Raw genomic sequence first — 26,716 nt, 5'->3', positions numbered from 1 at the left:
AGGAGCATCCCAGGGAGGACACAGTGCCCAAAGGACTGGCCTGGGGTCTGGGCTCCACTTGGAGCCAGGACGACACTCACCGGCAGGAGCTCACACACGGTTCTGTTTCTGCTGCTGCTTGTGGCCCACAGGCTCGTCTCATTGCCACCAGGCAGCGCCGGAGCTGGGAAAGGCATCAGTGGCTACAGAGGAGACAGGTCTTCATTAAGGGACATCCAAAGGCTGAACCTTGGGACCTGCCAGGGCCAAGAGAAGCCTGCCCAAGACAACCACAGGCACCACGGGCACCCCAGGCAGCCTGAAGCTGTGCGACAGACAGCTCTAAGCTCCTGTGAGCGGCTTCCCCGCCCTCCACAGCAACCTCCCGTCACAGTGCAGAGAGGGCTGGGGAGAGAAGGGCATCGGAAAAAATCATTGGTGCATCAGAGGCAGAGAGGAGGGTCAGCACTTCCCAGGAGCTCCCTTTTGCAGGGACCCTGAGGGAGACGCAGGGAGCACACTCCCCACACCACGCTCTAGAGGGTCAGGCACGGGGCGGAGGGGCCTGGGCTCTAGAGGAGGGAGCTGGCCATGATCCCCGCAGCAGCCTGCAAGTCTCAGAGACAGTGGGGCAGGCTGTCCTCCGACAGGAGGAGGAAGGAACATCAGACACTGTTGTGGCTCAAGCACCATGTCCTTGTGTAGCCAGCCACAAAAGTGCCCTGGGTGTCCCGAGCCCTTGTTGGACCAGATGAGGAGCTCTGAGCCCAGGACCTCACAGGGCCCTCCACTGAGCTCCTGAGGAGCTAAACAGATGCAGCCATTAAGGCAACCCGCTAGAGGACTCTAGAGTCTACAGGTCCCAGGGTCAAAGACGGCTCCTCCACCCAGGAAGCATCCCCCAGGTCCCTGCCCTGGCCTCCCTCCCACACCCCAAGCTGACCAAGTTGACGATGGCGACGGTGAGCAGGCTGCCAATGGTCAGCACAGCCAGGGACAGCCTCAGCAGAGGCTGGGTCTCCACCCGCTCAGAGATGGCCTGGAGCGTCCCCCGGGCTGGGCAGCACCTCTGTGGACACAAGGGGTCAAGTCATCCAGAGCTAGCAGCAGGGACAGGAGGGACAGGCCACCCAAGGGGAGCCATGGAAAGCCACTAGCAGGCGGGGGAGGTTGTCCTTGAGGCAGAAGCAGCCCCCCAGCCCCTGGACACAGCAAGGGGCCAGACAACAGAGCTCACCAGGGTGGGCTTCTGGGAGGGTCCCAGGCAGGGAGGGAAGGAAGGGCCACGGGGATCGAGTGATCACAGACCGCAGCACAGGGGCCTCGGCCACTCACCAGGAACTCAGAGGCAAAGCACAGGCCCAGCACCAGCACCAGCAGGCAGGCCACCAGCCCGAAGGACACACCCAGAGCTGCCATCCTAGATGGGAGGAAAAAACCTGTGCCGGGGGTCATGTGCCCAGGGCCTGTCCCAGGGCCCCAGTCCTCCAGCCCACAGTCACCTGCTCCTCCCCAACTGCCACTGCACACCCAGCAAGGGGAGCTCTGAAACCTGTGTCCGACTGCCCCGCTAATAAAACTCAAGGCCTGGCTGCGTCACGACACCCAGGTCAACGTCACGTGCCTTTTGGGCCAAGTATGCAAGAAACGAGTGACACTGTGGACCCTGGCCCACAAAAATTATAGAAAAGCATCCCCTATTTTGTCTTTATGCATCCCAAACCTCAATTTCAGTCCATCCTTTGGCCTAACTGCCCTTCTAGAAACCGCTAGGGCTTGTCCCCTCATTCTTGTCCCCCACCAGCAGGGCCCAGAGCTAGCAGCCAGAGTCTCAGGACTCCTGCTCCTGGCTGGATGTCATGAACCCTCTAGGCCCATCTCCCACCTCTGAGAGGGAGGTGACGTTACCTATGTTTTCCAAATCCGCCCCTCAAGGACTCCAAACCCTAAAATGCCTGCAGGTTTCACAGATGACAGGGGACTAGAAAGCAACGCCAGAGCAGGGCCACACCCCTGGGCTCAGCTGCGGGGACTCCAGGGTCTGTGGGTTCTGAACAGCAGGTGCTTCCAGCCCCATCCTGAGGCTCCTGGAGGGTCCCTGCTGGGTCCTGCCCAGATCACCAACCTCCAGCAGGACCCCAGCGGGCTTGGCCATATGCCCCGACTCAGACTGACCTGGGCATCACCAGGACATGGACGAGCAAGATGCAGACGAAGACGAGGCTGGCGCAGGCGAAGTCATGACGTGCCCGGGGGATGGGGGCCAGGCGGTACTGAGAGTGACAGGACTGTGAGGGGCGGCGGCCTGCGGGGCCCAGTGCCTCCCAGTCCAGGCTGATACCTTAAGAACTACCTCACACCCCTCCTTGAGCTCCAAGGGACGTGACATTTGGTGACTTTCGCCCAGTGGCATTTCAGTTTCTTTGTATGTGGAGCCCTGCCTCCCTCCCCCACCCACCCAGGCCTCTGACTTAGAACTCATGTCCCCACGGACAGAAACCTGGTCAGTAAGTTACCCTACACCAAAGGAGCAGGCTGGGCCTGGGTCCCTGAGCTGGCAGGTGGCGGACCCCAGTGCTAGCCCTCTACACAGGTACTACTGCCCGGTCACAGCTCCGCCAGGGGCTGGTAAGGAAGGCGAGGCTCAGAGGGCAGGGTCCCCAGCCAGCCCAGGCCCTCCTCCACCTTCAGGGCCCTTTTCCTGGTAACCTCCCTGGGGAGCCCCAGGGAAGAGTAGGCCCCTCCCTTTCAATCCAGGTCCCGGAGGGTGGGAACCCCTCCTACAGCCACACCCAAGGCTAAGGACAGGCTCTGGAACCTCTGAGACTGTCTATGAAATGGGGAGTGGCCCCCATGTGGGCAAGAGTTAAATTACGTAATGACATGTGTGCCCAGGACCTGCCAGAACCCGAGCACCCCACAAGCACAGTCACCACTGGCCAAAACGCAGACCCTGCAGGTCCCCCCCAGGCTGAATCTGGGGTGGTTTCTCTCATGCGGAGGCCCGTGCCATCCCTGAGGCCTCCCTGGCCCACGGCAGCTAAGTTCTGGCCTCAGATGGAGCAAGTTTTCCAGACCCCGAGGCAAATCCCTAGTGGGGGGTCCCAGGTCAAGGAGTGAGGCCGATAGGAAAGAGAGGCAGCCCCCAAGCTGGGGCTGTCCTGGGCCCCCACCCACCCCCAGCAGCCAGCTGTGGACACTCCCATGACCTTGTTGGCTGCTCTATGGCTCGGGCTGCCCCCCCCAGGCCTGGACAACCCTGTTCCTCTGGAGTGGTGGCTGCCCTCACCTCACGCTCAAAGCTCTTCTCCAGGAAGATAGACCCAAAGGTGTAGAAGTCGTCAGACTTTGAGCAGCAGGGCCTGAGGGTGACAGCGTGAAATGGAGGCCTGGATGAGTGGAGGCCACACCCTGAGGGGAGGCCATACCAGGAAAGGGAAGGAGCTATGGGGCCCAGAGCTGGGGCTAGGCCACCCGCCACAGGGCATGAGGTGGGCCTACCCACAGGGGGACCCCATTCAATGGGAGAAGGGGAAGGGGAGGCACAGGTCTTGGGCTTCACCTCGTGGAGCTGAGCCCCTCGATGGCTGAGAGCATCTCTTCGTCATAGGAGTCATCTTCTGACCGCCGCTTGGGGGGTGCACTCCTGGAATCAGATACCCCAACTGCATCATCCCCGGGAGCCACACCCGCTGGCCCAGAGGCAGGAGTGTGGATGAGCTGAGTCGCCACGGGATCACCAGGTGTCCAACAGGGGTCCCCAGCTTCGTGTGGGAGGGCAAAGGGACAGATGAGTCCCACTAAGGCCCCCAGAGGGCAAGTGAAATTCCAGCATCACCCAGCAAGAAGCAGAGGAGAGAGCCCCCAGGGCCACCTCTGCTTCTCACAGGCCAGCACTGGGTCCGTCCTTCCCTCCCGGCACCTCACACTGACCCACCACAGGGTGGGCACACAACAGGCGCTCAATCATGGCTCTTCAGAAGAGCCAGGGACCCGGAAGTGCTAGAATACTTTGACTTGGCCTCCACAGAGGTCCTGGGCTGGGCCTTGAGGGGCTGCCTTCCTGGTTAGGGTCTCCTCTGTGCCTGGAGGAGGTGACTGTGGCAAGGTGGGGGCAGCCCACGTACCTGTCAGGGATCCGGTGGCGCCTCAGAGGAATGGCCTGAAAGGGAAGGGAGAAGCCGGGACAGTTATTCCCAGCACCTGGGCCTGCGGTCCATCACGGGCTGGGTTTACCACTGCCAGCTAGGGACAGGGGTCACGGGTGGAGGTGGGGACCGGTGTCCAAGCTGCAGGCATTCTGAATTCAGACTGGGCACCCGGAAGGACAGGTACGTTGCCGGGCCCCCCACCCCTGGAGTAGGCTCTAAACGCCAGCACTTCCTTCCCCAGCAGACCCAGAGGAGGAGGCAGGGCAGAGACCAAAGCCATTTTACGGCTGGAGAAGTGAGGCCCCAGGGGCCCCTTCTGCATCTGCTCCCCCAGGCCCTTATCCGGGCCCTGAACCCAGCTCTCTGGATAGGAGGGACCTACCTTAGGTCTCCGCCCATTGGGGACAGGGGTCTCACTGCTGCTCACACTCTCGCGGTGGCTGAGGTGCGCAAAGGGCCGCGCAGCCCCCCAGGACTCCAGGTAGCGGGTCATGCGCACGGAAGCCCGCATCTTCAAGGCCGCGTCCCCCCGGGGCTTGGGCAGGTGTGGGCTGGGAGGGGGCGGCTGCTGGCTCTGCAGGCAGACACAGAGGAGGCCTGTCCCACCTGCTGCCCCAGCCCACCCTCCAGCTCTCAGAGTGTGACCCTGCTTGGAGCACTGGCTGATCTGTCAAAAGGGGAAGTGACAAAACAGTCCCTCTGCTGGCGCTGCCCTGAGAGTCAGGCCAGGCTGTGGGGACCCCGGCTCCGCTCCTGTCCCAGGCCAGGAAAAGGCTGGTGTTCACACACCCCGTGCCCAGCCCCTGCTCCCCTCCACAGGGAAAGAAAGGGCTGAGGTCCTCACCCTCAGGCCACGTGCCACTCTTGGGCCTGAACTCCCAGGGCCCCTTCCAGGGAGGACCCGGGGAGGAGCAGCAGGCAGCAAGAGCCGGGCTGGCCAGCACCCAGAGACTTGGCCAACCGAGGTGCCAGCCTCCTCAGGGCAGCCTTCCAAGGGAGTTCCCCTGGCACGGCCCCCGGCCACAGCATGGGGCCATCACCTGCCACGTGTCTGCTGGGGCTGGCACCATGCCAGGGACCCAGTGCTGAGCCAGGCCCTGAATGAGGGGCCAGTCCTGCCTCCTCCTCTGGTGCCACTGGGCCAGCCCCTCCCCCTATAAAAACAACCCACTGGGACCTCCTCCAATCAGGTGGCCAGGTGGGGCTGGATAAGAGGAAAGCGAGAAAGAGAGAGGTCCCCCAAGGTCACTGGAGCCAACCGGCCACCTTAGGCCTTCTGAGAGTCCCCTCACCCCACCCCAACATTCCTAACATTGTCTCGCCCTCTAGGAGCCCTGTCCCCTGGGCCCCTGCCAATACCCACAGGAAGGAGCACCTACAACCGCAAACACTCGCTAAGCCACAAGTGGCAAGTTTCCTGGAAACTTCTAGCCTCCTTTGGGGATGAAACACTCAAGCCCTTCGGCCAGCTGTCTGCCCGCCCCCAAGGTGGACCTCAGAGAGGGTTACAGGGTCTGAGGAGGCACCAAGCCTTACAGTAAGCAGGAACGCACTGGTCTACGGTGGGGACATTTCTGTCACCCCCTCCACTGTTGGCAACTCTGCCTACACAGCACCCAGCCACTCAAGTTCAAGGTCACTGACTTAGCATAGAATTTTAAAGGTAAGTGTATACTAAAGACCCAAGTCAAAATGTGTCTGTTCAGAACAGTGTGGGAATTGTTCGAGACCCACAGAGGGCACCTGTGGGCGGCCCAGCAAGGCCACCACTGGACCACCACACCCCCGAGGCCTCAGATGCCAGATCTGTCAAACAGCCTCTGTCCACCCAGGGGAGCTGCATCCGGACAAGGGATGGAGCACCGTGCAGGTGCTGGGAACTGACCCAGGGCCTCATGCCTGCTGGGAAAGCGCTCTACCATGAGCCACACCCCGGCCCTTTTCATGTATTTTAAGACAGGGTTTTACTAGTTGTCCAGGCCTCAAATCTGTGATCCTCTTGCCTCAGCCTCTGAAGTCATTAGGACGCCAGGGATGCCTTTTTAATTTTCAACTATGTGAATGCATAGAATTAAACAAAGATGGGAAGAAGGTGGGGTGGACGATCACGAAGACGCACTGCACAAGACACACTAAACGCCATCACTGTTCACCTGAAGTCGGGTCTGAGCAGGCGTCCCGCCGTTTTACTTGCTCAATGTGGCAGCCCTGCAGGGGGGGGTTTTGGAGCTTTGGCTGCAGCTGCCCTTGGGGTGGGGGCGCTGCTTTGTTCATTCTGAAGCCATGTAAGCCCCTGCTCTGTGCTGAGCACTGTCTGAGTGCAGGGCTGCAGGGCTGGAGAGGGGACCTGCCCATAGGCACTCAAGAGGAGGACACACGGGGAAGGACAACTGAGCAGGAGCCTCCGGGGCAGAGGAGTGAGGAGGACCAGGAGGGATCTGAGAGGCTAACTCCACGTGAGTGGGATGTGGCAGGGCCCAGGGCACTTCAGCAGGGTGAAGCCAGAGGGGACCCTGGGAGGAGCCAAGTCAGGCAGTAGATGCCGGGTGCCCCCTGGGCTGTCCCCAGGCAAAGCCAAGACCAGAGAGCAAGAGCCCACCATGGCTGGCATTCCTGAGCAGGCCCCAGGGATGATTCATCCTCCCTCCAGCAGAAAAGCAGGACCTGTGTTGGGGGCAGGCAGCTAACAGGCCAAGGAGGCCCATCTGCTGACCCCACTGCCCCTCCATGGAGAGCAGCCTGGGGCAGGCTGGGCCCCAGGAGAAGGGTGGCCGGCACTAGCCAACCAGGGGCAGGCACAGCTGAGAGCCCAGGACCCTCAGGGTGTCTGTCTACCTGCTTTCCTGAGTCTTGGCCAAAGCACGCTTTTGAACAGGTGTCTTTTGGAAACTGGGGAGTATGCAACCTCAGGAAAATGAGCTACGGGCAGTACTATGTATGAAGGTTCAGGATGAGCCGTGACAGCGGGGAAGGCCTCCCTTGGCTGAGCCCCTCCCCTAGGGAGGGAGGCCTTGGCATTATTCCCATTTCACAGCAAAGAGCACTGAGGCCCAGGGACAGGGAGCTCACCCCCAGCCCAGGCTGGTCCCTTTCCCACCTGGCCACAGCCTTGAAAAGAACTTTCTCTCCGTGGGCATCTCCCCAGCGTGGACCATCCATCCCAGCCCCCCCCCCCCAGCTCCTCATCCTGAGGCCCAGGGCCCTCGTACCCGGGGGTCGATGACAAGGTAGGTGCGGATGTTCATCTCTTTCAGGTAAGGGTCTCGCTGCTGCCCCTGTCCATCCTCCACCTCATACGCCTTGTCCAGGTGATTCAACGTGGCCTCTGTGATGTGCACCCGGCTGGGGGAGATGACCCAGAAAAAATCAGATGACCCAGAGAGGGCTGGCCCCCACCTGAGATGCTCAGCAGGCAGGACCGGGCCCCGGACCAGCTACTCCACTGCAAGGACGTTGACTCCCCCCTGACCCCACACCTGACCCCACCCTGACCCCCTCAGCCCAGAGTCAGCCCCTGGCCTCTGTCCCTGCCCCAGTGAGCCTCACCCAGGGACTCCAGCCGCCTCCATCCTGTTGGCCAGGGACACGTCATGGGACCACACATCGTACTGCCACTTGCGCAGCCCGATGACCCCACACAGCACGTTCCCAGAATGTATGCCCACTCGCATGCTGATGTCCACACCGGTGGCCTCCCGTACCTGCCTGGGGCAGAGCGGCCCAGTTACCCCACCTTAGCAGGGGTTGCAGGGTGCATCCTGAGCCCTCAGAGGGTGGAGGTCCTAGGACAGGGAGGTCTGGAGGAACAGGACAGCCTGACACAGCTGTCACCCGTCCCTGGGAGGGCACAAGCAGATATGGCCAGCCCTGAGGGCAGGGTAGGAGTGGAAACTTCAATGTTCTGGTCACCGTGGCTCATTCTGATGGGCCTGGGTGTCCATCCATTCCACCCTGGGTGTCCCCTGTCTGGTAGCCCTTCTGGGTCTGAAAAGGCTGCCAGGGTGGACAGAGGGGGCCCAGGCACCACCCACTACCCAGCACAGACAAAGGACGTGGGGGTCAGCCCTTAGGGGCCTGCCCTTCCCCCAGCATCTGGGAAATAGCAGCCCTGGAAGCACTTGGTACAAGGAGCATCGAGCTCATGTGACACCCCCAAACAGGAGCAGGGCCTCTACAGCCCTTTGACGAGTGGGTGAGGGACAGGGAACAGCTGGTACCATGTGTCCACCAACAGGACTCAGGGTGGGCCCAGCCCACTACGGTCATGAGCTCAGGGAGCCATGGGGGACCCGCACATGGGACGGGCAGGACCTGCCCAAGGGCACACGGTGGGGTACAGCCCCAGGTACAGATGCAACAGGCTGATTCTGTCCAGCGACTGTCCTTGTAGCAACAGTCATTCTGGGTGGGATTTCAGGAAGGAGAGCCCACTGGTGTGGGTTGACACCTGGGAGCCAGGCAGCTGGCCCCACCCACACTGGGCAGTTCACCCACCTGGCCTCCACCTGGCCTCCATCTGGCCTCCACTGCTTGACCACCGAGCCAGTGCTTCCCAGAGAGCCTCATGGGGAGCTGCGGGGTGCAGGCAGGAGCCGGGGGAGCTCGAGTCTCCCTGCAGCCTGAGGGTGGGTCCCCAACTCCAGGGGCAGGAGGCAGATGGAGCCTTGGGGTCCTAACTCTAACTCTGGAAGGTCCTCCACTGTCTCCCTAGACCTTCATGCTGTTGCTAAGACTCAGTCCTTGGAGAGACAGGGCCCAGCTGCCTCCTTCTCCTATCACCAGGCTCTGAGCTTCTGAGATCTGAGGCTCAGAGCCACCAGAGGACCAGGTCTGAACGCTCTGCTGTGGCCTGCCCAGGAAGCCACCCCCCACCGGCCTCAGTTTCCTCATCTGTAAAACAGCGGTGGTCCTGCCCTGGGAGATCAGTGCCCGGCCTGCACCTACTTAATGGCCTCACATATGTCCAGCCCCATCTTCACGCAGTTCCGGGCGTGGGTGGGCAGGGACACGGGCAAGCCGGACACGCAGTAGTAGCAGTCGCCCAGGATCTTGATCCGCATGCACTCGTTGGCCTGCGGGGCGAGGAGAGGCCTGGTTGGTGGGAGCCAGAGGCCTTTCTGCCCAGGGCTGCTCGCAGGGTACAGCCACCAGGGGTTGCCTCCAAAGCAGCCAAAGGATTGGGGACAGGGGAACCCACCAGGAGGAACCCCAACCCAGCCTAGGGAGTGAAAGCAAATGTTAGTCAGGGCCTCTAGGGAGGAGTGGCCTTTGTTTCATTTGTCCATGTAATGTTTGAGCACTACTGTATACTTAGCCCTGGGTCAGATGATAGGACACAGCAGTGAAGGAGACAGAGTAGATGCCTGTAGCTGTGGCATCTGAGAGCCCTGGACACAGACAGATCCATCTGTAGGATGCCCAAGGGTGAGAAGAGCTACGGGAAAGGGAGGCCCGGGAAGGAGAGGAAGTGCCCAGGAAGCTAGAGACCTCTTGAGAGGAGAACATGAGAAAGACCCGGAGGGATAGAGTGAGCCAGGCTGGGAAGAAGAGCATTCCAGCATATGCAAAGGCCCTGAGGCCAGGAAGTTATCTGAGACACAACCAGGCAGCCAGCAAGGCTAAAGTGGAAGGATTCCGAAAGGAGAAGAGGTTGCAGGGACCTCAAGTCAAGGGTCAGTAGGTTAAGCCAAGAGATGGCCCTGCTGCCAGCCTCTGGGGAGTGGGGACAGAGCAGAGAGGAAAGGCAGGCTGGGAGGGAGGCCAGAAGACAGTGAGGCTGAGTCCTCATAGGAAAATGCTCATGGAGAGCTGTCTTGGGCCCACCTGAGGTCATGCTTCAGCCAGCAGACCCCCTAGGCCCTCAGCAAGAGCAGCCACAGGTACCCCAGCCTTGTGGGTGGGGTGTGGGGGGATCTGAGAAGAAGCCTCAGACAGACTCGAGCCATCGCTTGCAATCTCACCTGTACCCTGCCCTCTGCCCCTCGTGCTTGGGTGCTCCAGGTAGGCAGGAGCCGAGGGGCTGGTGTACAGGCACCCCAAGTCCCTCCCGCAGGCTGGCCAGCACCAGCCTGTTGCTGCAACACACCGTCGCCAGGTCTGGCCCCTGTGCTGGGCCCAGCCTCCCTCCCTTACCCATCAGACCTGGGGGTGACTGTCCAGTGTCAGCGCCCAGGTACGGCCCAGCCGTTCCTCAACCTTTACCAGCACCTGTCCAGCCCTGAGAGCAGCCCTTTACCAAGCCTCCTCCAGTGACCCAACTGGAGTGTGTGCCCCTCACTTCCTGCGGGGCCCTGACTGGGTGGCCAGAGAAGCACAAGGACAGTGGCTTTGCTAGAGGGCAGGTGTCTGGAGAGCACAGGCTCAGGGCCAGGCACTGCCCTGGACCCAGCCCCCGCTGTCAGGATTCAGGAGACGCCACATGTCCCCAGCTGCTCCTGCATGTGGCTGTCACTTGGAAGCTGGGGAGGCAGGGTCCCAAGGCCCCGGCTCTTGGGAGGAGGGAACAGTTCTGGACTCTGATCACTCACAGGGGAAGAGGCTGGGGCCACCCTGCCTGTGTCTGCATAGACACTGGACACTCGGCTGGGAGGCCTGCACCTGCCAGGGCCTCCCGTTCCCTATGAATGAGGGCAGCTTGGGGCCCGCTAGGAGAGGGAAGGCTGTGTAAAGGGGTCCTTGGGCTTCTTGTCAGGGGAAGGCCAGCTGTGCCCCAGACCCTGGCCCCTGGGGTGCAACCTCACGTCTGGTGCCACCCAGGTGCCCCACCTGCTGGTTCAGAGCTGGTCAGCTCCTGCAGGAAGGCCCCAGGTCACACAGACCCTCGGAGTCCTCAGTCTTCAATGCGACAGCCACCAGGGCTCCCCTGGCCAGCGCAGGCCCCCAGCGGCTGGTTACCGTCTGCAGTGGGGAGCTTGCCCCTGCACTGGGGAGCCCCTCCTGGGCAGGCAGTCCCTCCCAGGACTGAGCATCTGGCTACAAAACACTGTGGGGCCACCCTGCAATGCCAAGGGCACGCTCCCTCCCCGTTTCTGGATCGCCGCCCAAACGCTGGTCTAAGAGGCTCCTCAAAGCCCTGAAGGGTGTGGGCACTGGCAGGTTTGATTTTCCAGGTGGTTCCAATGTGCAGCCAGGACAGACAGCCACCCCCTTACACGTCCCCTTCCATCTCTACTCAGCAGCCACCACTTCCAGGAAACTGGCCCTGACCACCTGAGGCTGGGCACCGTCATACTCCCTTAGCATCCTGGGAACAGGTCACACTCCTCACTCAGCCATTAGGTCCTTGCATCCTGGTGACTGTCCCCTGCTCCATGCACACGGCCACATTCATTCCATGGGCACAAAGAGCAGTCACTCCCTCCAGGCTTCCGCTCCAGCTGTCCCCCTGCCTGGGACTCTGCTCCCTTTCTTTCTCAGATCTCTTTTTTAGGTTTCTAAACTTTCACGTGTAGGCGACTCACCAGGGATCTTGTCAAAGCAGACCCAGGGGAGGCCAGGCATTCCGCAGTCCTCCTGGCCTCCCAGGTGAGGCTGAAGCTGTGGCTATGTGCAGAAGGATGAAGCCGTCTCCTCCAGGCAGCCGGAGTCCCATCTGAGCTCCTGAGCCCCACCCATCCCCAGGGACGCACTGCTGGCCTCCCCACGGCCTCGCACTCTGGGGCCACAGGATTCGGGCTGCTGCGGCCACCACTGGACCCCACCTCTACCAGAGGGTGCCGGGATGCTCGACTTCAGCGGGTCCCCCAGCCCCTGTGCCCAGCAGAGCTCTGAGTGCACGGCTCCCCGCCAAGGCAGCGGGGCAGCGGGCAGGCTCACCTTGGCAATCTGGTCGAACTTGCCGAAGAGCTCGTTCAGCACCACCACCAGCTCCTTGGGGGAGCAGTCGCTGGCCAGCCGCGTGAAGCCCACGATGTCCGCATACAGGATGCTGGGGGACAGGCAGGGCGTGAGGATGCAGCCCCGCGAGGCAGGCAGCAAACAAACAGGGCGCCATTGGGGTCTCCAAGAGCCCACCGTGTGCCTCTGCCACTCCTCATCCTCCCCGGACAGGAGACCCGCCCAGCCACAGACCCCGAAGACTCCAGAGGCTCCAGATTACAGCAAAACAGAGCAGAAGCCACAGCTGCAGGACCCCTGCAATGCCAAGGGCACGCTCCCCCCCTGAATCTGGATCACCGTCCTGAGCAGGACCCACCCCCTGACCCACCCCCTGGTTGGATGCAGCTCCTGCCCAGCCACCTCCGCGCCCAGCTCTTCACAAGACCTCGTCCTCACCCAGCCCTGGGGGGGGTGGTGGTTCCCATCCCACAGATCAGCAAACTGAGGCTCAGGCGGGACAGCTGTGCTTTCCCCCTCATCTCCCTGTGGCAGAATCTGTCATCTCCTGACGGATCCTCAGCCCAGACGGATGGCAGTGGGGTGGGGTGCTGGCACCCAGCGCTAAGCCCTGGGCAGGCACCACACCGACTCCCAACTCCCAGGAAGACTCTGTGGCCCCTTAGAATCAGCCAAGCACAGGCACTGGGACTGGGGGGCTTCACTGAGCCCTGGGGGCTTCACCTCCTGTGGGGCTGTGTCCTGTGGAGAGCCACCTGAAAGGACCCTTCCCTCCCAAGGCCACATTTGCTCACTCGGGGTTCATGGTTTCAGGAAGACGCCTGGTCTCCCCCAGCACCAGCCTCCTGTTCAACAACCCTGACCTGATCCTACTTCTGGGGAGACAAGGGAAGAGTGAGACCAGGGAGAGGCCCCCCTTCCGATCCCCGGGTGGGCTGGGCCCCGAGTGTCCTGGCAGGAAGCCCCCACTCAGAATGCAGCCCTGGCCCGCTGCCCACCTGACGTTCTGGTGCCGCTTGACATAGAGGCTGTGGAAGTTGTTGTCGGGCATGTGGCGGCGGTCCCCATGCTCCTTGAGCCGCTCGATGATGGCCAGCTTCATGCCCATGGAGATGTGGGCGGGCAGCACCGACAGCAGCAGGTTCTCCTAGGCACAGTGGGGGGGGGCGGCGGGGACGGGCAGGGTGGCATCAGGCGCCAGGCCTGGCCCACCTGGCCCCTCCCTCATTCTTGGCAGACTGACGTCCAGTACCAACCCAGCCAGGCACCTGCCCTCCCACGTCCCCAGCAGATCCCTGCGTGACACCTGAGTGGGTCTGGTGTGCACCCCAGGAGCACAGCCGCCCAAGTGTCCGCAGCCCAACAGAGAAAGCAGGAGAACTGGGGTGTTCTGGGGTTGGGGGGGCAGCCGGGAGAGGCCAGGGGTCAGCTACAGAGGAAGGGGGTCCTCACTTGCTGGCGCTTTTCAATGCGCAGCTTCCGGCGGATCTGGATGCACTTGACGGTGTAGGTGAAGAGGTCCCGGGACGCGTCCTGCATCTGGTGCTTGTGGAAGGCGCCCGCGAAGTTCCCACACAGGAAGATGGTGGCATTGGCCAGCAGCTGGGGGGGCCAGGGCAGGGCTCGGTATTGGCTGGCTTGTCCACCCCCGCCCTGCCCTTTCACATCCCTGACCCCCAATGCAGTCAGAGGAGCACTTTTCCCCGGGCGGCCAGGACAGGGGGCCGGGACTTTCCTAATGAGTAGCTGGGATCACGGGACCAGGGTCCAGGCCCTGCTCTGCCTAGTGCCTGGGCGCCCGCGAGGTGGAGGCAGCCAGCTCACGGAGCCCAGGCCAGGGGGCAGCACCCAAGGCGGTGGCAGAAGGCAGGAGCAGAGCACCCTGCTGGCCCTCCGGGGGCTCTGGCCTCGACCCCACGCGGACGCCCAGGCCAGGAAGGAGGAGAACACATCTCCAGGTCCCCACTGACTATAATAAAGGTTTCTCTCGCTCAACACACAAACCCAGAGAGCCTCCAGGATATTCCCCAGCCCCATCAGGCAGGAGCCGGGGGGAGAGAGAAACCTCGGGAGCAAGATGTCACTCAAGCAGCCCCGAACCCAGCAGGCCGGCCTGAGGCCACAGGGACACTCTAGGCCAGCAGAGTAAGGCCAGAGGGACAGAGCCCTGTCCAGGGAAGTTCTGGGCAGCCGTCCATCCGTCAGCATGGCCCCAAGGCCTTGGGGTGCAGCTCATTCCCACGGGAGCCTTGGCTGCCCTGAGGCAAAAGCCACCTTCCCCCCCAGTGGCCCTCCCCTCCCCCGCCCACCCCCCCTGCCCCTCACCTGCAGCCCCATCCAGATGCTGGGGGTGGTGAAGGCCCCCATCAGAGCAGCACACACCAGCAGGTGAGAGACGGTGGACAGCACCCCCACGGCGACGGCCCCCCGCGTGCTGAAGGGCAGCAGCGTGTACACCACGAAGACCACGAACAGGAAGAAGGGCACCTGGGGACAGGCAGCGGGAGGCTAGGCCTGGGCACGGCCAGGGGGGGGGGGTGCCTGCAGCCTCATCCCTGGGTCCTCTGGATGGCCCCGTGGCTCTCCTGTGGTGACTCAGCCACAGACAGCGGAGCAAGGTCTGGCCTGCCCTGCTGGTCTCCCGCCTGCTGGCCTCCCCAGGAGGAAGGCTCCTCACCCCTATGACCTGGGGACCCCCAGCCTGGCTCCCCCCCAGGACCCTCCCCCAGGAAGGGCAGTGAGGACGCTGGCCCTCCCTCCAGCCCCTGCCCTGACCCCTGCTGGGAGGGGCAGCCCCCGGCCAGGAGCTTTATGGTCTCCCTGGGCCTCAGCCCGAAGCCACAGGAGGGCCCCAGGCCCTGGCTGTTCTGTTCACAGTGTGCCACCCCTTGGCAACAGAGGCCACCCAGGCCAGGCCCAGACCCAAGTCTGGGACTCGAGCCAGCGGAGAAAGGGCTCTTTGAGCTGGGGTGGCACACGGATGGGTGAGCAGCCGGGAGCTGCTGCAGCCATCTGAGTGGAGATGGTCAGGTCTGGCCGTCCTGCTGGGCCCAGGCCTGACCCTTCCTGGCATGAGAGCCAGGGTGCCCCCTGCCTCTTGAGCTGGAGGGCGTTATCTCTGACCACACAGGGGCCACCTGAAATGCCAGAGCCGGACAGCAGGTGGACACGCCTCAACCTCAGCCCCCTCCCTCTGCAGGGGGGCTGGGCCCACCCAGGTCTCCGAGTCACAGCCCGTGAAACAGGCCGTGGCCAATGTGTCCACGCAGGCACGTTCTCCAGAAGGGACCTGCTGCCCGGTGAGGGCTGCGGGGCGCACAGGTGGCAGGGAGCATCCGACCCCCAGAGACACGGTCCCTGCCCTGTTACCTGCTCCCAGGCACAGGCTGCCTTCCTCCAGGAATCCAGAACCAGCACGTAGCCCAGCGTCACCAGGCAGGCCCAGGCGAGCAGCGCCAGGGCCCTGAGCCACCTCCGGACGAGGCACTCGATGTACACCAGCACATACAGAGCCACAAACACAGCCAAGGTCAAGGAGGCCGTGCCCAGGACAGCCTGGTGTCTGGAGGGGTCCTGGACAGAGCAAGAGGCGTGTAAAGGCTTTGGCTCTCTCCAGCGGAGAGCCACCTCCTCCAGGAAGCCCACCCAGCCTCACTTCTGTGGTCCTCCATGTCGGGGGTGGCGGTGCCCCGACACCTGGTTCTTCCTACCCCTCAGGCCTGTATTTGAGTTGTCACCTCCACTAGGACTTCCTTTCCCCAGTTACCTCGGGGGCCTAAGCGTCTTTCATTCCCAGGCCCCGTGAGGACCCTCCACCCAACCTCCCCACGAGGCAGCCTCTACATCCTCCAGATCCATGGCACCCTGTGCGTACCTGAGGAAGACAGGTGTGACCCCAGGAGCCAGGGCAGGGCTCCTCCCCCGGCAAAGCCTTGGTGTCATGGTTTGGATTTAGATTGTCCCCCAAAGCCTCATGTGTTGAAGGACTAGTTCCCAATGAGCAGGGTTCAGAGGTGGGGCTCTGGGAAGTGACTGGATCAGGAGGCTCTGACCTCATTAACAGGTTGACCCACTGATGCATTAATAAAGGGACGGCATTGTTGGGAGGCGGCAGAGACTGTAGGAATTGGGGTCTGGTTGGAAGATCATGGGGGTGTGCCCTGGAAGAGTGCATCCTGTCTCCAGCCCCCTTCTTGGTCCTTCTCTCTGCTTCCCAGCCACTAGGAGGTGACAGCTCCGCTCCACCACACCCTTCTACCATGATGCTCTGCTTCACCCCAGGCCAAGGCAATGGAGCCAGCCAGTCTTGGACTGAAACCATGAGCAACATAAATCTTTCCTCCTCTAAGTTGTTTTTCTCAGGTATTTTGTCATAGCCATGGAAACCTGACTAACACACTTGGAAAGTGCCTGGAAGAAGGGAAATGGAGCCTGACTTAGTGCACAGTGGTTTCTGGGTGAGGAAAGCAGGCATCCTGCACAGGGAAGGTGCTGGAGCAAAGGCAGAGGGTAACAGGGTGGGCCTGGGAAGAAAGTTGCATAGCTGGCACTGTGCCAAGAGGTCCCCGCACAGATCCTAAGCTCCATGAGGGCAGAGGCCTACTGCCATACAGTCAGCCCTCAAAAACTAGCTGTCTGGGGGCTGGGGATGTGGCTCAAGTGGTAGCGCGCTCGCCTGGCATGCATGCGGCCCGGGTTCGATCCTCAGCACCACATACAAAGATGTTGTGTCCGCCAAAAACTGAAAAATAAATATTAAAATTCTCTCTCTCTCTCTCTCTCTCTCTCTCTCTCTCAAAAAAAAAAAAAAAAAAAAAAAAACCTAGCTGTCTGGGGAGTGACAGGAAACAAGTGCCCTGCAGTCAGAGACACAGAGGGCCAGGCTGAGAGAAGGCCTTGAAGGGTTCCAGCCACCTTGCACAGATCGACACCCTGTAGTCTCTGATGCTTTCTTCTAGAACTTTCTAATTAAATCTCTATTCATTAAAAAGAAAACAAAAGCTGCAGCTCCTGAGTCACCCGAGCCACGTTGCAGGGGCTCCCCAGCCGCACACAGCTCAGGGCTGCAGCAAGGCCAGCACCCGGCTCAGAGAGGATGTCGGTGCTATCTGCCCGGGAAGCCGCCCAGGGAGCTGCGCTGCAGAGGATCCTGAGCCAGGCGCACTCTGAGTTAGTTCCCAGCTACTCAGGAGGCTGAGGCAGGGCGATCACCAGTTCAAGGCCAGCCTGGACAACGTAGTAAGACCCGATCTCAGAATGAAAAACAGAAGGGCTGGGGAGGTAGCCCAGAGGTAGACTGCTCCTGGGTTCTGTCCCAAGTACCAAAGAACAAAAAGGAGGAGGCAGAGAACAGTGAGACCAGAGCCCCGCCGGGGGATGACGGGAGCTGCCTGCTGTGCCTGGGGACGTGGTTCAGAGGCCGTCCCTGATCAGGTCCCCAGCAGAACCCATTTTCATGGTGGAGAAGAGCGAGGGTAGTTTTTTGGCCCCGTTAATGTGGTATCTAAAACCAACTCAGACTTCCAGATGCAATCCAGCTTAGCCCGTCTCCCAGCAGCCTGACCACCATGGTCAGCACTTCACAGAGCAGAACCGAGGCTTCGAGAAGATGACAACCGACCCCAGGCCTCACGAGCCGCGTCCCAGCTCAGATCTGAAGCCCAGAGACCGTGCCACCCCTGGACTCACCCCGTGGCTGAAAGTGATGGCCACCAACGCCACGCAGGCGGCCCCGGCCACGGCGAGGAGCATGAGCAGCAGCGGCCCGTGCTGGCTGGTGAGGCGGTACTTCTCGTAGAGCGCAGCCTGGTCGGGGCCCTCCTCGCCCTCGTTGAGGAAGTAGCGCCCCTTGGCCGGCATCGTCCTCCTCTGGAGCCGTGGTCCTGCTGCCCACTCAGGAGCCCCCGCAGCCCGGGGGCATCTGCAGCGGCCTCCTCACAGGTCTAAGCCCAGGGCCTCTCCCCAGCTGGCGATCCGGGCTGGCCAGAGGTCCCCTGAGCCTGCAGCTCCATGGGTGACACAGGCCTGCAATGCTCCAGCCTCCTCCCTAGTGTCCAGGACGGGCTGAAGGCACACCCCGCGTCCTCAGCTCTGCGGAGACAAAGCAGACCCGGGGTTTGATGCGGGCTGGCATCAGGGGAGCCTGGGGCTCAGGCTGGGCCTTTCTAGGACAGCACTGTCCCGTGCAGTAGCCGCTGGCCTCGTGTGGCTATTTGAAAGTGAATTTAAAGTAATTAAAAAAAAAAAACTAAAAATCCAGCTTTACAAGCCACTTTTCAAAGGTCCCACAGCCAAGCCACACGTGGCTGGCAGTCACTGCAGTGGGTGGCGTAGACACAGCCCTCCTACCACGGAGGGGACCCGGCAGGCAGCCAGCACTGCTCCGGAGGTCTGCTACTGTCCCCATGTCGGACTGTGACCCACCTCGATGAATTCTGCACACAGGGTCAGGTGCAAATCTTGGTCACTGAATTTCGGCAGAGCTACCTCTGACATAAAACAGGAGCATGGGCCGGGGGCTGTGTCCAGGCTCTGTCCTGGGTCCTTGTGCAAGCACCACACTCCCTGGGATCCTGGGGCTTTTTAGTGAGTCTAGGGTCTCTAGGTCCAGGGGATCCCAACTGTGATCCTGGCAGCCCTGGGATTTGGGGACTGCCTCAGGGCCCAGAGGGGACTGGGAGGCTGAGGGGCCCGAGCTCAGAGCCCCACGCTTGCTTCAACCAGGGTATCCCCCTGCATTTGAGAGACATTAGCTTTCACATGAAGTCTGGAGTCTGCTTTTCTTAAAATGACCCACTGATAAATTTAAATGGCTTGCAAGCCCCAGTCAAAGGAAGCAGAGTAGAACCAGCACCGTCCACTCATCAGAACATCCATTCATTCCCAAAGGGCTTTAATGACACCTCTGTCTTGATGGGTCGTACATGGCTGGTTGACTCTCTCCAGGACTCCCAGGATCCAAAGGGAGAACGTCAACCCCCAAATGCACCTCTAAATGTAATCAGTCTTTAGTCCACGGGAGGCGTCTCCTGAGCTTTTACCAGACACCTGGCCATACATGCTCTGGGGCTCGCAGAACGAGATGTGGCCCCTCCCAATTCAAATAGCTCTTTGCAGTAACCACGGCAGCAGCCCTGTCACACCAGGCCTCTGCCCACACGCTCATCTTTGTAACCTGCGGAGGCCAGCCGTTTTACAGATGCAGAGCTGAGCCCAGAGATGCACAGTGGCTTGCTCAGGATCACACAGTGGGTGCTGGTTGGGGGAGGGGCTGTGAGTCAAACCCGGGTCTACCAGCTCCCCAGTCACAGATCCTCGGCCCAAGCTTCCCCACAAACATCCCAGGGGACCAAACCAGATGCCACAAAATATGAACAGCCACACCGCCTGCCCTGCTGGCCCGGCCCCAAACACCACCCTACTGGGGTCACCAGGCTGAGAAAGCCAACGCCAGGGGGCTGGGACCCTCTACGGCTGCCCCATCCTCCAGACAGTTCCCAGACAGAGCCACGGCCGAGGGTGCGTGCACACAGGCGTGAGAGTGCACACACGCACATCCCCGCCCACATGCTCATCCCCTCACCCTGGGTCACCTCGTGTCCAGACTGACCTGCCCTTCCAGGCCCACAGAGCAGGGCACAGAGACAGGAGCTGCTGCAGGGTCCCCGGGCCGTGGGAACCCAGGCCAGCCAGCCCTCCTCTGGGGCTCTAACTAGGCCACTTCCTGGGCAACGGTGGGTGGGAAAGGAGGTGGACCATGGGCAGCCCTGGGCACAGGATCAGCCCATCCAGGGACCTCATCCAGCTCCCCCACCAGCTGGGCTGTGCAGGGGCAGGGCTGGGGGCTGGGAGGAGCCTGGCAGGGGACCGTCTGGGAGAGAAGTCCCAGGGCCACCCCCGAGGGCGTCTCCACAGGCAGCTCCTCTAGGCCCCGCCAGGGAGGGTCTCCAGCCCCTGTGCATCAGCAGCTCTCCTACCAGTCGCCGACTTACCAGCAACGGGGAGGCCCCTTGTCCCATCTGCCACCAGCGGCCCTGCAGCCTCGGCCTGCGCACTCCTGACGGGCAGCTCCCAGCTTGGGGTACTTCTTCTGGCCCAACCTTAGGCGGAGCCAAGCCCTGACTCCCTGCTGCTCCCCACCCCTACCCCACGGTCCTGTCCAAACTCCAAAGCCACCTGCTGAGCTGGGGACCCCTCACTTGGAGGCACTATGGTCCCAGAGACCCCTACTGCCACCATACCTCCTGACCACCGTATTGGCAGAGTGGCCCCACCTGATGGAGGAGGGGACGGTGTGATGGCGATTCTTGCTCCGGCCAGGCAGCCCCTGGACCCCTGCTTCCAGCATCACCTGATGAGGTGTGCCCATCAGCACAGGCCCACCCAAGCCCCAGTCACCGAGGACATTCCAGTGAGAATCCTCTTTGGGACATTTGCTACCCCAGGGATGAAGCTGCTAGCAGGTCCCCAAGCCCCTACAAGGAGAAAGTCCCCTTGGAAATGACACCAAACGGAGAACTGGGGATACAGCGGCCTGACCCCCTAGGGCCTGAAACTCAAGCCCCCGAGGGCCCCTCAAACACTGGATCCCTTTCAGCTTGAGCCAGTGTGAGTTTCTGTCACTGCAACTAAGCCCCAGGCCTCACATCCGGCTCCCTGACCCGGTCTATTCTGTCCCAGAAGCACTTATGGCCCTTCCGTGTGTCCAGAACCAAGGGACCCACTTAGCACACAGTGAAAGTGACCTGCAGATGCAGCCCATTCTGGCTTAGTCCTGCTCTGCAAGGGAGTTGGGCCACCCCCACAGCCCCAGCTCAGGCCTTGTCACCATGCCCCAGGCCACCACGGCCCCAGCTCAGGCCTTGTCACCATATCCCAGGCCACCACAGCCCCAGCTCAGGCCTTGTCACCATGCCCCAGGCTCCACAGTCCCGGCTCAGCCAGGCTACAGAAGAGCTGAGGCAGCAGACAAGCAGGAGACCCAGGGCTGCGGGAGGCTGCGGGGCAGGCAGGAGCTCTCTGGTCCAATCCAGGGGCCTCCAGAGAGGCTTTCCCCGGGGAGAACTTAGGGAGTCCAGAGGGAACCTTAGGCCTAAAGGAATATTGCAGGCCACCTTGGTGGCCCTCAGCTCCCTGCAGCCCAGGTCCTGAGCAGCGGATTCCTGTTAGATACTGACATCTCTTTCTACCCTTCAACCTGCACACTGCCCCGTAGGCATGACGCCTGCTCCCATTTCACAGACAGGAACTGAGGCAGGTTCAGTTGCTGCCCATGTTCACACAGACGGTAAAAGAGGTAGGACTTGCACACCGGCCACCCAAGGTCCACCCCTGGTCCTGCCTGTCCCCCTCTGGGGCTGATATCCACAAAGCCCTAACATCTGAAGATGCCAAATCCTTCCTTGCCCTTGCCCCAAGAGGCCCAGGATAGAACTATGGCCAAGGGATGTTGGGGGGGAGCTAAGCAGACATCAGACCATCCCTTCTGCCTTGCAGGAGCGAGGTGGGCAGTGAGACCCCGGAAGGCCTCCTCCTCCAGGAAGCCCCGAGTACCCCTCGCTCCTCCCTTACCTGCAGCGGGGGACACGGTCCCCGTCACATGCTGACTGAAGGCCAGTTTTCCCAGCTGGTACAAGGACGGGGAACAGGAGGCTGGGGCACCCTAGGCTGGGTCCCCAGGTGCTCACGAGCCCCTTCTGCAGAGGACCTGGCTGATCTGGCAGCTCCCTCAGCCCACCGCTGTGGGTGCCGTGCTCCTGTCCACCCCCAGCTGTCCCAGATGCAGACGGGCCCTCACTTCCCCACCCCAACGTGCCGGCAGGAGCCCCGGCTGCTTCCTCTGGCCGTGCTCAGTAGGCCCCGGGCTGCGCAGGGCCTGGGGCCCTGGTGGCCTCAGGAAAGGGAAGTGGGGGCCTGCAGGCGTGAGGGCAGGCGGGCCTGCAGGGGAGGCTCTGCTCAGGCCCTCAGCCCACATCCCACCAGCGATCACACCAGTGACCAACCCACAGCAGTCTGGCCCCCAGGCTGGCTGGGCCCTTAGCCCCCCTGGGGACTAAGGGCAGATTTCTGGTCTTGCTGAGGAGTCACCCGCCTCAGAGACCTTGAACTCCGTGAAGCTGCTTTGCCCAGCACCAGGCCTAGCAAGGGGCAACCTCGACGGGGTGGGAGGGATTCCTCGCTCCCTGTCCTCACCCCTGTCCCCAGAGCCTGGCCTCAGGCCTCTGCACACCCCTGCTCCCCCTGCCCTTCCTCCACACACCCCCGCAGCTGCCCCCAGCAGGGGCTGCACACCCCTGTCCCTTGCTGGAGGTGAGCCAGCAGAGTCAGGGCCAGGAGGCAGAGGGTGGGAAGGAGCGGCGTGGGCCAGCCGGGCGCGGGGAGGGCGGGCGCCGGGCAGAGGGATGGGAGCACTGCACCGACCTCTCCAGGGAGGCCAGCACCCGAGGGAGGAGCCCAGATCCCGGTCCGGCTCTGCCGCCACTGGCCTAGGCCCTGCTCCCCTCGGTAGGCTGCAGGGACAAAGCTGTGAGTGACCCGGGCCAGCACTGCTGTCCTCCAGACCCTGCAGGACCCCCAGGGGACTCCGCCTCAGCCCCCAGGCTCTGGACCTGAGGACCGTCACCGACCTGCTCTGTGATCCTGAGCAAGCCCCTGGCCCGACCTGGGCTCCATTCACCTTCTGGCTCAGGGGCACTTGGGTCAGACTGGGCTGGGGGAGGCCAACTGGCTCCGTGGAGAACCAGGTACTGGACGGGAGTGGACGGAAGGAGAAGGACCAATCCTACAGGTAGAGGGGCGGGGAGCTGTTCTTTACAGCTGAAATGCTCCCTCTGCGTCATTCCCTGGGTTCAGCAGGACCTGAAGTCCTCTCTCCTTTAAAATGAAACACGATGAGTCCAGCTCGGCCAGCTCTGCCAGTTCCCGTGAACAAAGCCTGCTCAGGCAGCGGTCGGCCATCCATTCTCCCCTCTTCATTTTCCTTCAGCAGATGTGCATGAGCACCTACTATGTGCTGGGCACCAGGCCAGGAACCCGCAGGCAGCCATCTAGCTGTGCAGGCACCAGCTCCCGAAGGCAGAGACCTGGCCCCTGCCACCACCCCATCAGCCAGGACTCCGCACACTGTGGGTGGCGGGTGCCCGGGCAACAGCGCTCCTCAGCCACCGGCCCCTGGAGCAGGCTCCCTGCTGCAAGGAGCAGCTGCATGTACCCCACCCTCAGCCAGCTCCACCATTGAGGGTTCACTTCTGTAGACTGGGAACACCTTCTCAGCCACAGTGAGCAGATTCTGACCCCTCTTCCCTTGATAAGGAAGAACAGAAGGGGAAGTGTCAGGGGCCTCTCAGGAGCTCACGGTGCCAGGCCTGCCCAGGACACAGCCGGAATGTGGGGAAAGACAGGCACCGGGGACCTGGAGGGCAGGAAGGACGCACATTTAACTCCTACTGAAGCAGCCTGTTGGAAGGTGACAGTCCAGGAGACAGACAGACAGACAGCGGAGCAACCTCAACAGGAGGAATTCCAAAGAGACCTCGAGAAGACTCCTATAATGCTGTTGTGTGTCACCTGTGTCTAACCTGATACAAAACCGAAAATCTCTGGAGAAAAGACGGATAAATCCTGTTGTTTAAGTAAACAATTAACTACATGGTTAAAAAAAAAAACCAACAAAGCATAATCAAGACAGGTGACAGATAAGGGAAGCAAATGAAGCTAATCTCCCTCATATGTAAAGAGCTCCTGCAATTAAATAAAGATCATAACCCAGTAGGAAAACATATGATCAGGAAGCTCACAGAAAAGGCGATTAAAATGGCTTTTAAACATTTGGAAAAGACATGACTTTCCCCCATAATAATAAACACAAAACTACCATGAAAAACCTTCAATTGGCAAAGATGACTGCATTTCTTAAATGGGGTTTTTGTTTTTGTTTTCTTTTTCTGGTACCGGGGATTGAACTCAAGGACATTCAACCACTGAGCCACACCCTCAGCCCTATTTTGTATTTTATTTGGAGACAGAGTCTCACTGAGTTGCTTAGGGCCTCGTCATTCCTGAGACTGGCTTTGAACTTGTGATCCTCCTGCCTTCACCTCCCAAGCCGCTGGGATTACAGGCAGGCATCACCGAGCCCGGCCATAAATGTGTGTTTGAAACAGGTACTTACATCCCCTCCAGGGCAAGACTGAGTCAGCACAACCCCTGGGAAGGCAGGTTGGGGTTCCTAACAAAGGCACCACTGTATACACATACCTTTTGACATAGCAAATCTACTTCAAGTAATTCACCTACAGACAGACACTCTCACCTGTGTGAATGACAGACGTGCAAGGTGACTCATGATGGCATTCTTCATAATAGTGAATGGCTGAAACAAGGTGTCTACCTGTCAGGAACTGGCGACATGAATCATGGTACTCTACCTTCCTACAGTGGAATACTATGCAGCTTGAGATCCTGTGGAAACCTCTCCTAGTCAAAGCACGGAGCAGAACAGAGGAAGGAACAGAGGAAGGAACACAGAAAACCAAAACTTGCTTTGGCAGAGAGGCCAGATCGCACTTCTCATTTTCAGTTTCCATTCCTATTGTTGTGTTGCTTGTGCAAGTGTAAAAAAAAAAAATTCTAATATATATTTTTTAAAAAAGAATCCCAGGTCTATCCTTTCTAAGCTGCGTGACCCTGTGCCTCAGTTTCCACTTTTGAAATAAAGGGGAGAGAATACCAGTCTGAGCACACAGGGCCCTGAGAGGATTCCGTGGGGTCCTGCAGGAGGGTGCTGAGCCTGCATCTGTCACAGACTGCCCACGTCTGGGTGGCCCCTGTTGTCGAGGTGGCAGGTGAGTGGCCCAGAAGCAGCCCTTCCCCCCTGTCACCCACAGCCTGCCTGAGCCTGTGGCACTGCAGGGGTGGGACAGGCCCAGCTCCCCCTCTGCCCCGGGGGACCTCTGGTTGGAGAGGGCAGGGGTCACCATCTCGGGATGGCTTTTGGTGCCATGAGTGGCCCCACCGGTTGGTGACATTAGCTGGGCCAGGGAGCAGCCCTGAAGCCCTCCCAGGGCAGGGGAAGGTGAGGATGCTGGCCCCAGCCAGGGGAGCTCCCCGGTGGCATCCCAGGGGACACAGAGACTTCCCTGAGCTCCAGGCCACCAGCAAGACAGGAGCCACCACACGGGCCCTCGAGGCGTACCCTGCAGGGGGAGAAACTGGACAGCAGAGCCCCCAGCCTGGCCCCTCTTCACCTTCCTGAGTGGGCGGTGGGCGGTGGGCGGGGCCAGGCCTCCTCTCCCAGGACTCTCCCCACAACTCCCCGGATCCTAACCCGGATCCTAACCCGCTGGTCCAAACCTGCAGCTACAGTTCCCTCCTGCTGGGACAGGAGCTCAGGCCTGCCCTGCTCCAAGTCCAGGCTCGGGGCCTCTTACTCTCCACCGGTGTCCTGTGCCACCCTCTGCCCCACAGCAGGGAAAGCGAGGCCACTGAGCACACCCCACGCAGTCCCCAATCACAGGAAGTGCTGGGCGCACTCCTTCCTCTGTCCCATTTAAAGGTCCCCGTGCAGCCAGCGCAGTGGTGCGCACCTGGGATCCCAGCAGCTCGGGAGGGGACGCCGAGGCAGCAGGGTCACAAGTGTGAGGCCAGCCTTGCTCAGCAACTGAGGGAGACCCTGTCTCAAAATAAAAAAGTAATCAAGGGTAAAGGATATGGCCCTTGGCACAGTGCCCTTGGGTTGACCCCCCAGCACTGGGGGGGGGGGGATCCCCTGCACATATTAGCAAATCGAAGGCTCTGACAAGTCCTGCAGGAAACCCCCTGAATCAATCATAGTGACGCCCTGTTCGCGGGACTCATTTCTTGCAATGAATATCTAGTGGACTTCCTTTAGGGACATGCTCACTTGGAGTTCCCGTGGTGACTTGGCCACTATCCTCTCCCTTTCTGACAGGCTGGGGAGCTCCCTCAATCTGGGGCCCCATTATTCCACCTCCACCTGACCCTGGGTTGTGCCAGAAGGCTGCGTGGTGGGGAGGGGGACAGGCCCATGCCCCTACTTGTGGGCCAGGGGACCAGTCCTGACCGTGGCCTCCCTGGGTGAGGGCGAGGGGGCACTGGAGAAGAGGGCCTGGGAAGCACTCCAGGGCTCTCCAGTGCCAGTGGGCTCGGCCTCCCTCTCAGGCCTCCCTCCCAGGCCTCCCTCTCAGGCCTCCCCCTCAGGCCCCTCAGGCAGTCTTCAGGTGGGAAGTGACCTGCCCCTGGGGACAGCCAGCCGGAAAAGGACTCTAAATGCCAACCAGTTAAACGCTCCTGTGTACATTTCCTGACTTGCCGTGCCACGCAGGGAGATGGCCACCTGCCTCAGTTTCCCCGTGGGCCCCATGCAGGTCGGTGCAGGGGACAGAGCCCTGGGCTGAACACCAGGAGACCCGAGGTCCTGTCCCCGCTCTGCCTCCCCAAGCTGTGTGACCTGGGCAGCTCCTCACCCTGTCCAGGCTGGCTCCTTCGGCCCCTCTAAGGCCCTTCCCTCTCAACAGAGAAGCCAGCCCATGGGTGGCAGAGGCACCCGCCACCCAGCACACAGCCCACCCGAGCCCACTGAGACGTCACTGCCTGGCCGGGCTCCCTGTCCCAATAGCAGACCTGAAGCCACCTCCTGGCCCAGAGCTCCCAGCCCACTTGCCGGGGCTGCCTGAGACCTCCCTCAAGACAGGGCCGTGTGGGGGACAGGGGCTGCCCTGGGAGGCCAGGCT

The 26,716-nt window shown here is 61.2% G+C and overlaps 1 protein-coding gene across 9 annotated transcripts in view; it reads right to left on the bottom strand.

Annotated features, from left to right (window-relative positions):
• The window catches only part of ADCY7 (adenylate cyclase 7), a 55,526-nt gene that overhangs the window by 8,975 nt on the left and 19,835 nt on the right, over positions 1–26,716 (bottom strand). For 7 of the 9 annotated variants that reach the window (XR_014019725.1, XM_081274943.1, XM_081274940.1 and 4 more), the window contains 17 exons: positions 17,655–18,056; positions 15,336–15,539; positions 14,292–14,453; positions 13,419–13,568; positions 12,965–13,113; positions 11,946–12,057; positions 9,075–9,202; positions 7,677–7,835; positions 7,340–7,472; positions 4,513–4,704; positions 4,107–4,141; positions 3,542–3,625; positions 3,269–3,341; positions 2,155–2,252; positions 1,315–1,399; positions 923–1,048; positions 81–182 (listed from right to left, as the gene is read on the bottom strand). Coding sequence is in view for 8 of the 9 variants with exons in the window: in XM_081274943.1 (XP_081131069.1) it covers positions 81–182; positions 923–1,048; positions 1,315–1,399; positions 2,155–2,252; positions 3,269–3,341; positions 3,542–3,625; positions 4,107–4,141; positions 4,513–4,704; positions 7,340–7,472; positions 7,677–7,835; positions 9,075–9,202; positions 11,946–12,057; positions 12,965–13,113; positions 13,419–13,568; positions 14,292–14,453; positions 15,336–15,539; positions 17,655–17,825 (2,163 nt within the window). In the remaining variant the exon portion in view is untranslated. Of the gene's footprint in view, positions 1–80; positions 183–922; positions 1,049–1,314; positions 1,400–2,154; positions 2,253–3,268; positions 3,342–3,541; positions 3,626–4,106; positions 4,142–4,512; positions 4,705–7,339; positions 7,473–7,676; positions 7,836–9,074; positions 9,203–11,945; positions 12,058–12,964; positions 13,114–13,418; positions 13,569–14,291; positions 14,454–15,335; positions 15,540–17,654; positions 18,057–25,316; positions 25,460–25,549; positions 25,636–26,716 lie in introns of those variants that run through there. The other 2 variants (XM_081274941.1, XM_081274942.1) reach the window with 2 other exon arrangements.

The sequence above is a fragment of the Spermophilus citellus genome, assembly GCF_964194105.1.
Source record: "Spermophilus citellus genome assembly, chromosome: 18".
NCBI lineage: Eukaryota > Metazoa > Chordata > Mammalia > Rodentia > Sciuridae > Spermophilus > Spermophilus citellus.
The sequence above is the reverse complement of the archived record's forward strand: the minus strand, read 5'-3'. Positions and strand labels throughout refer to the sequence as shown.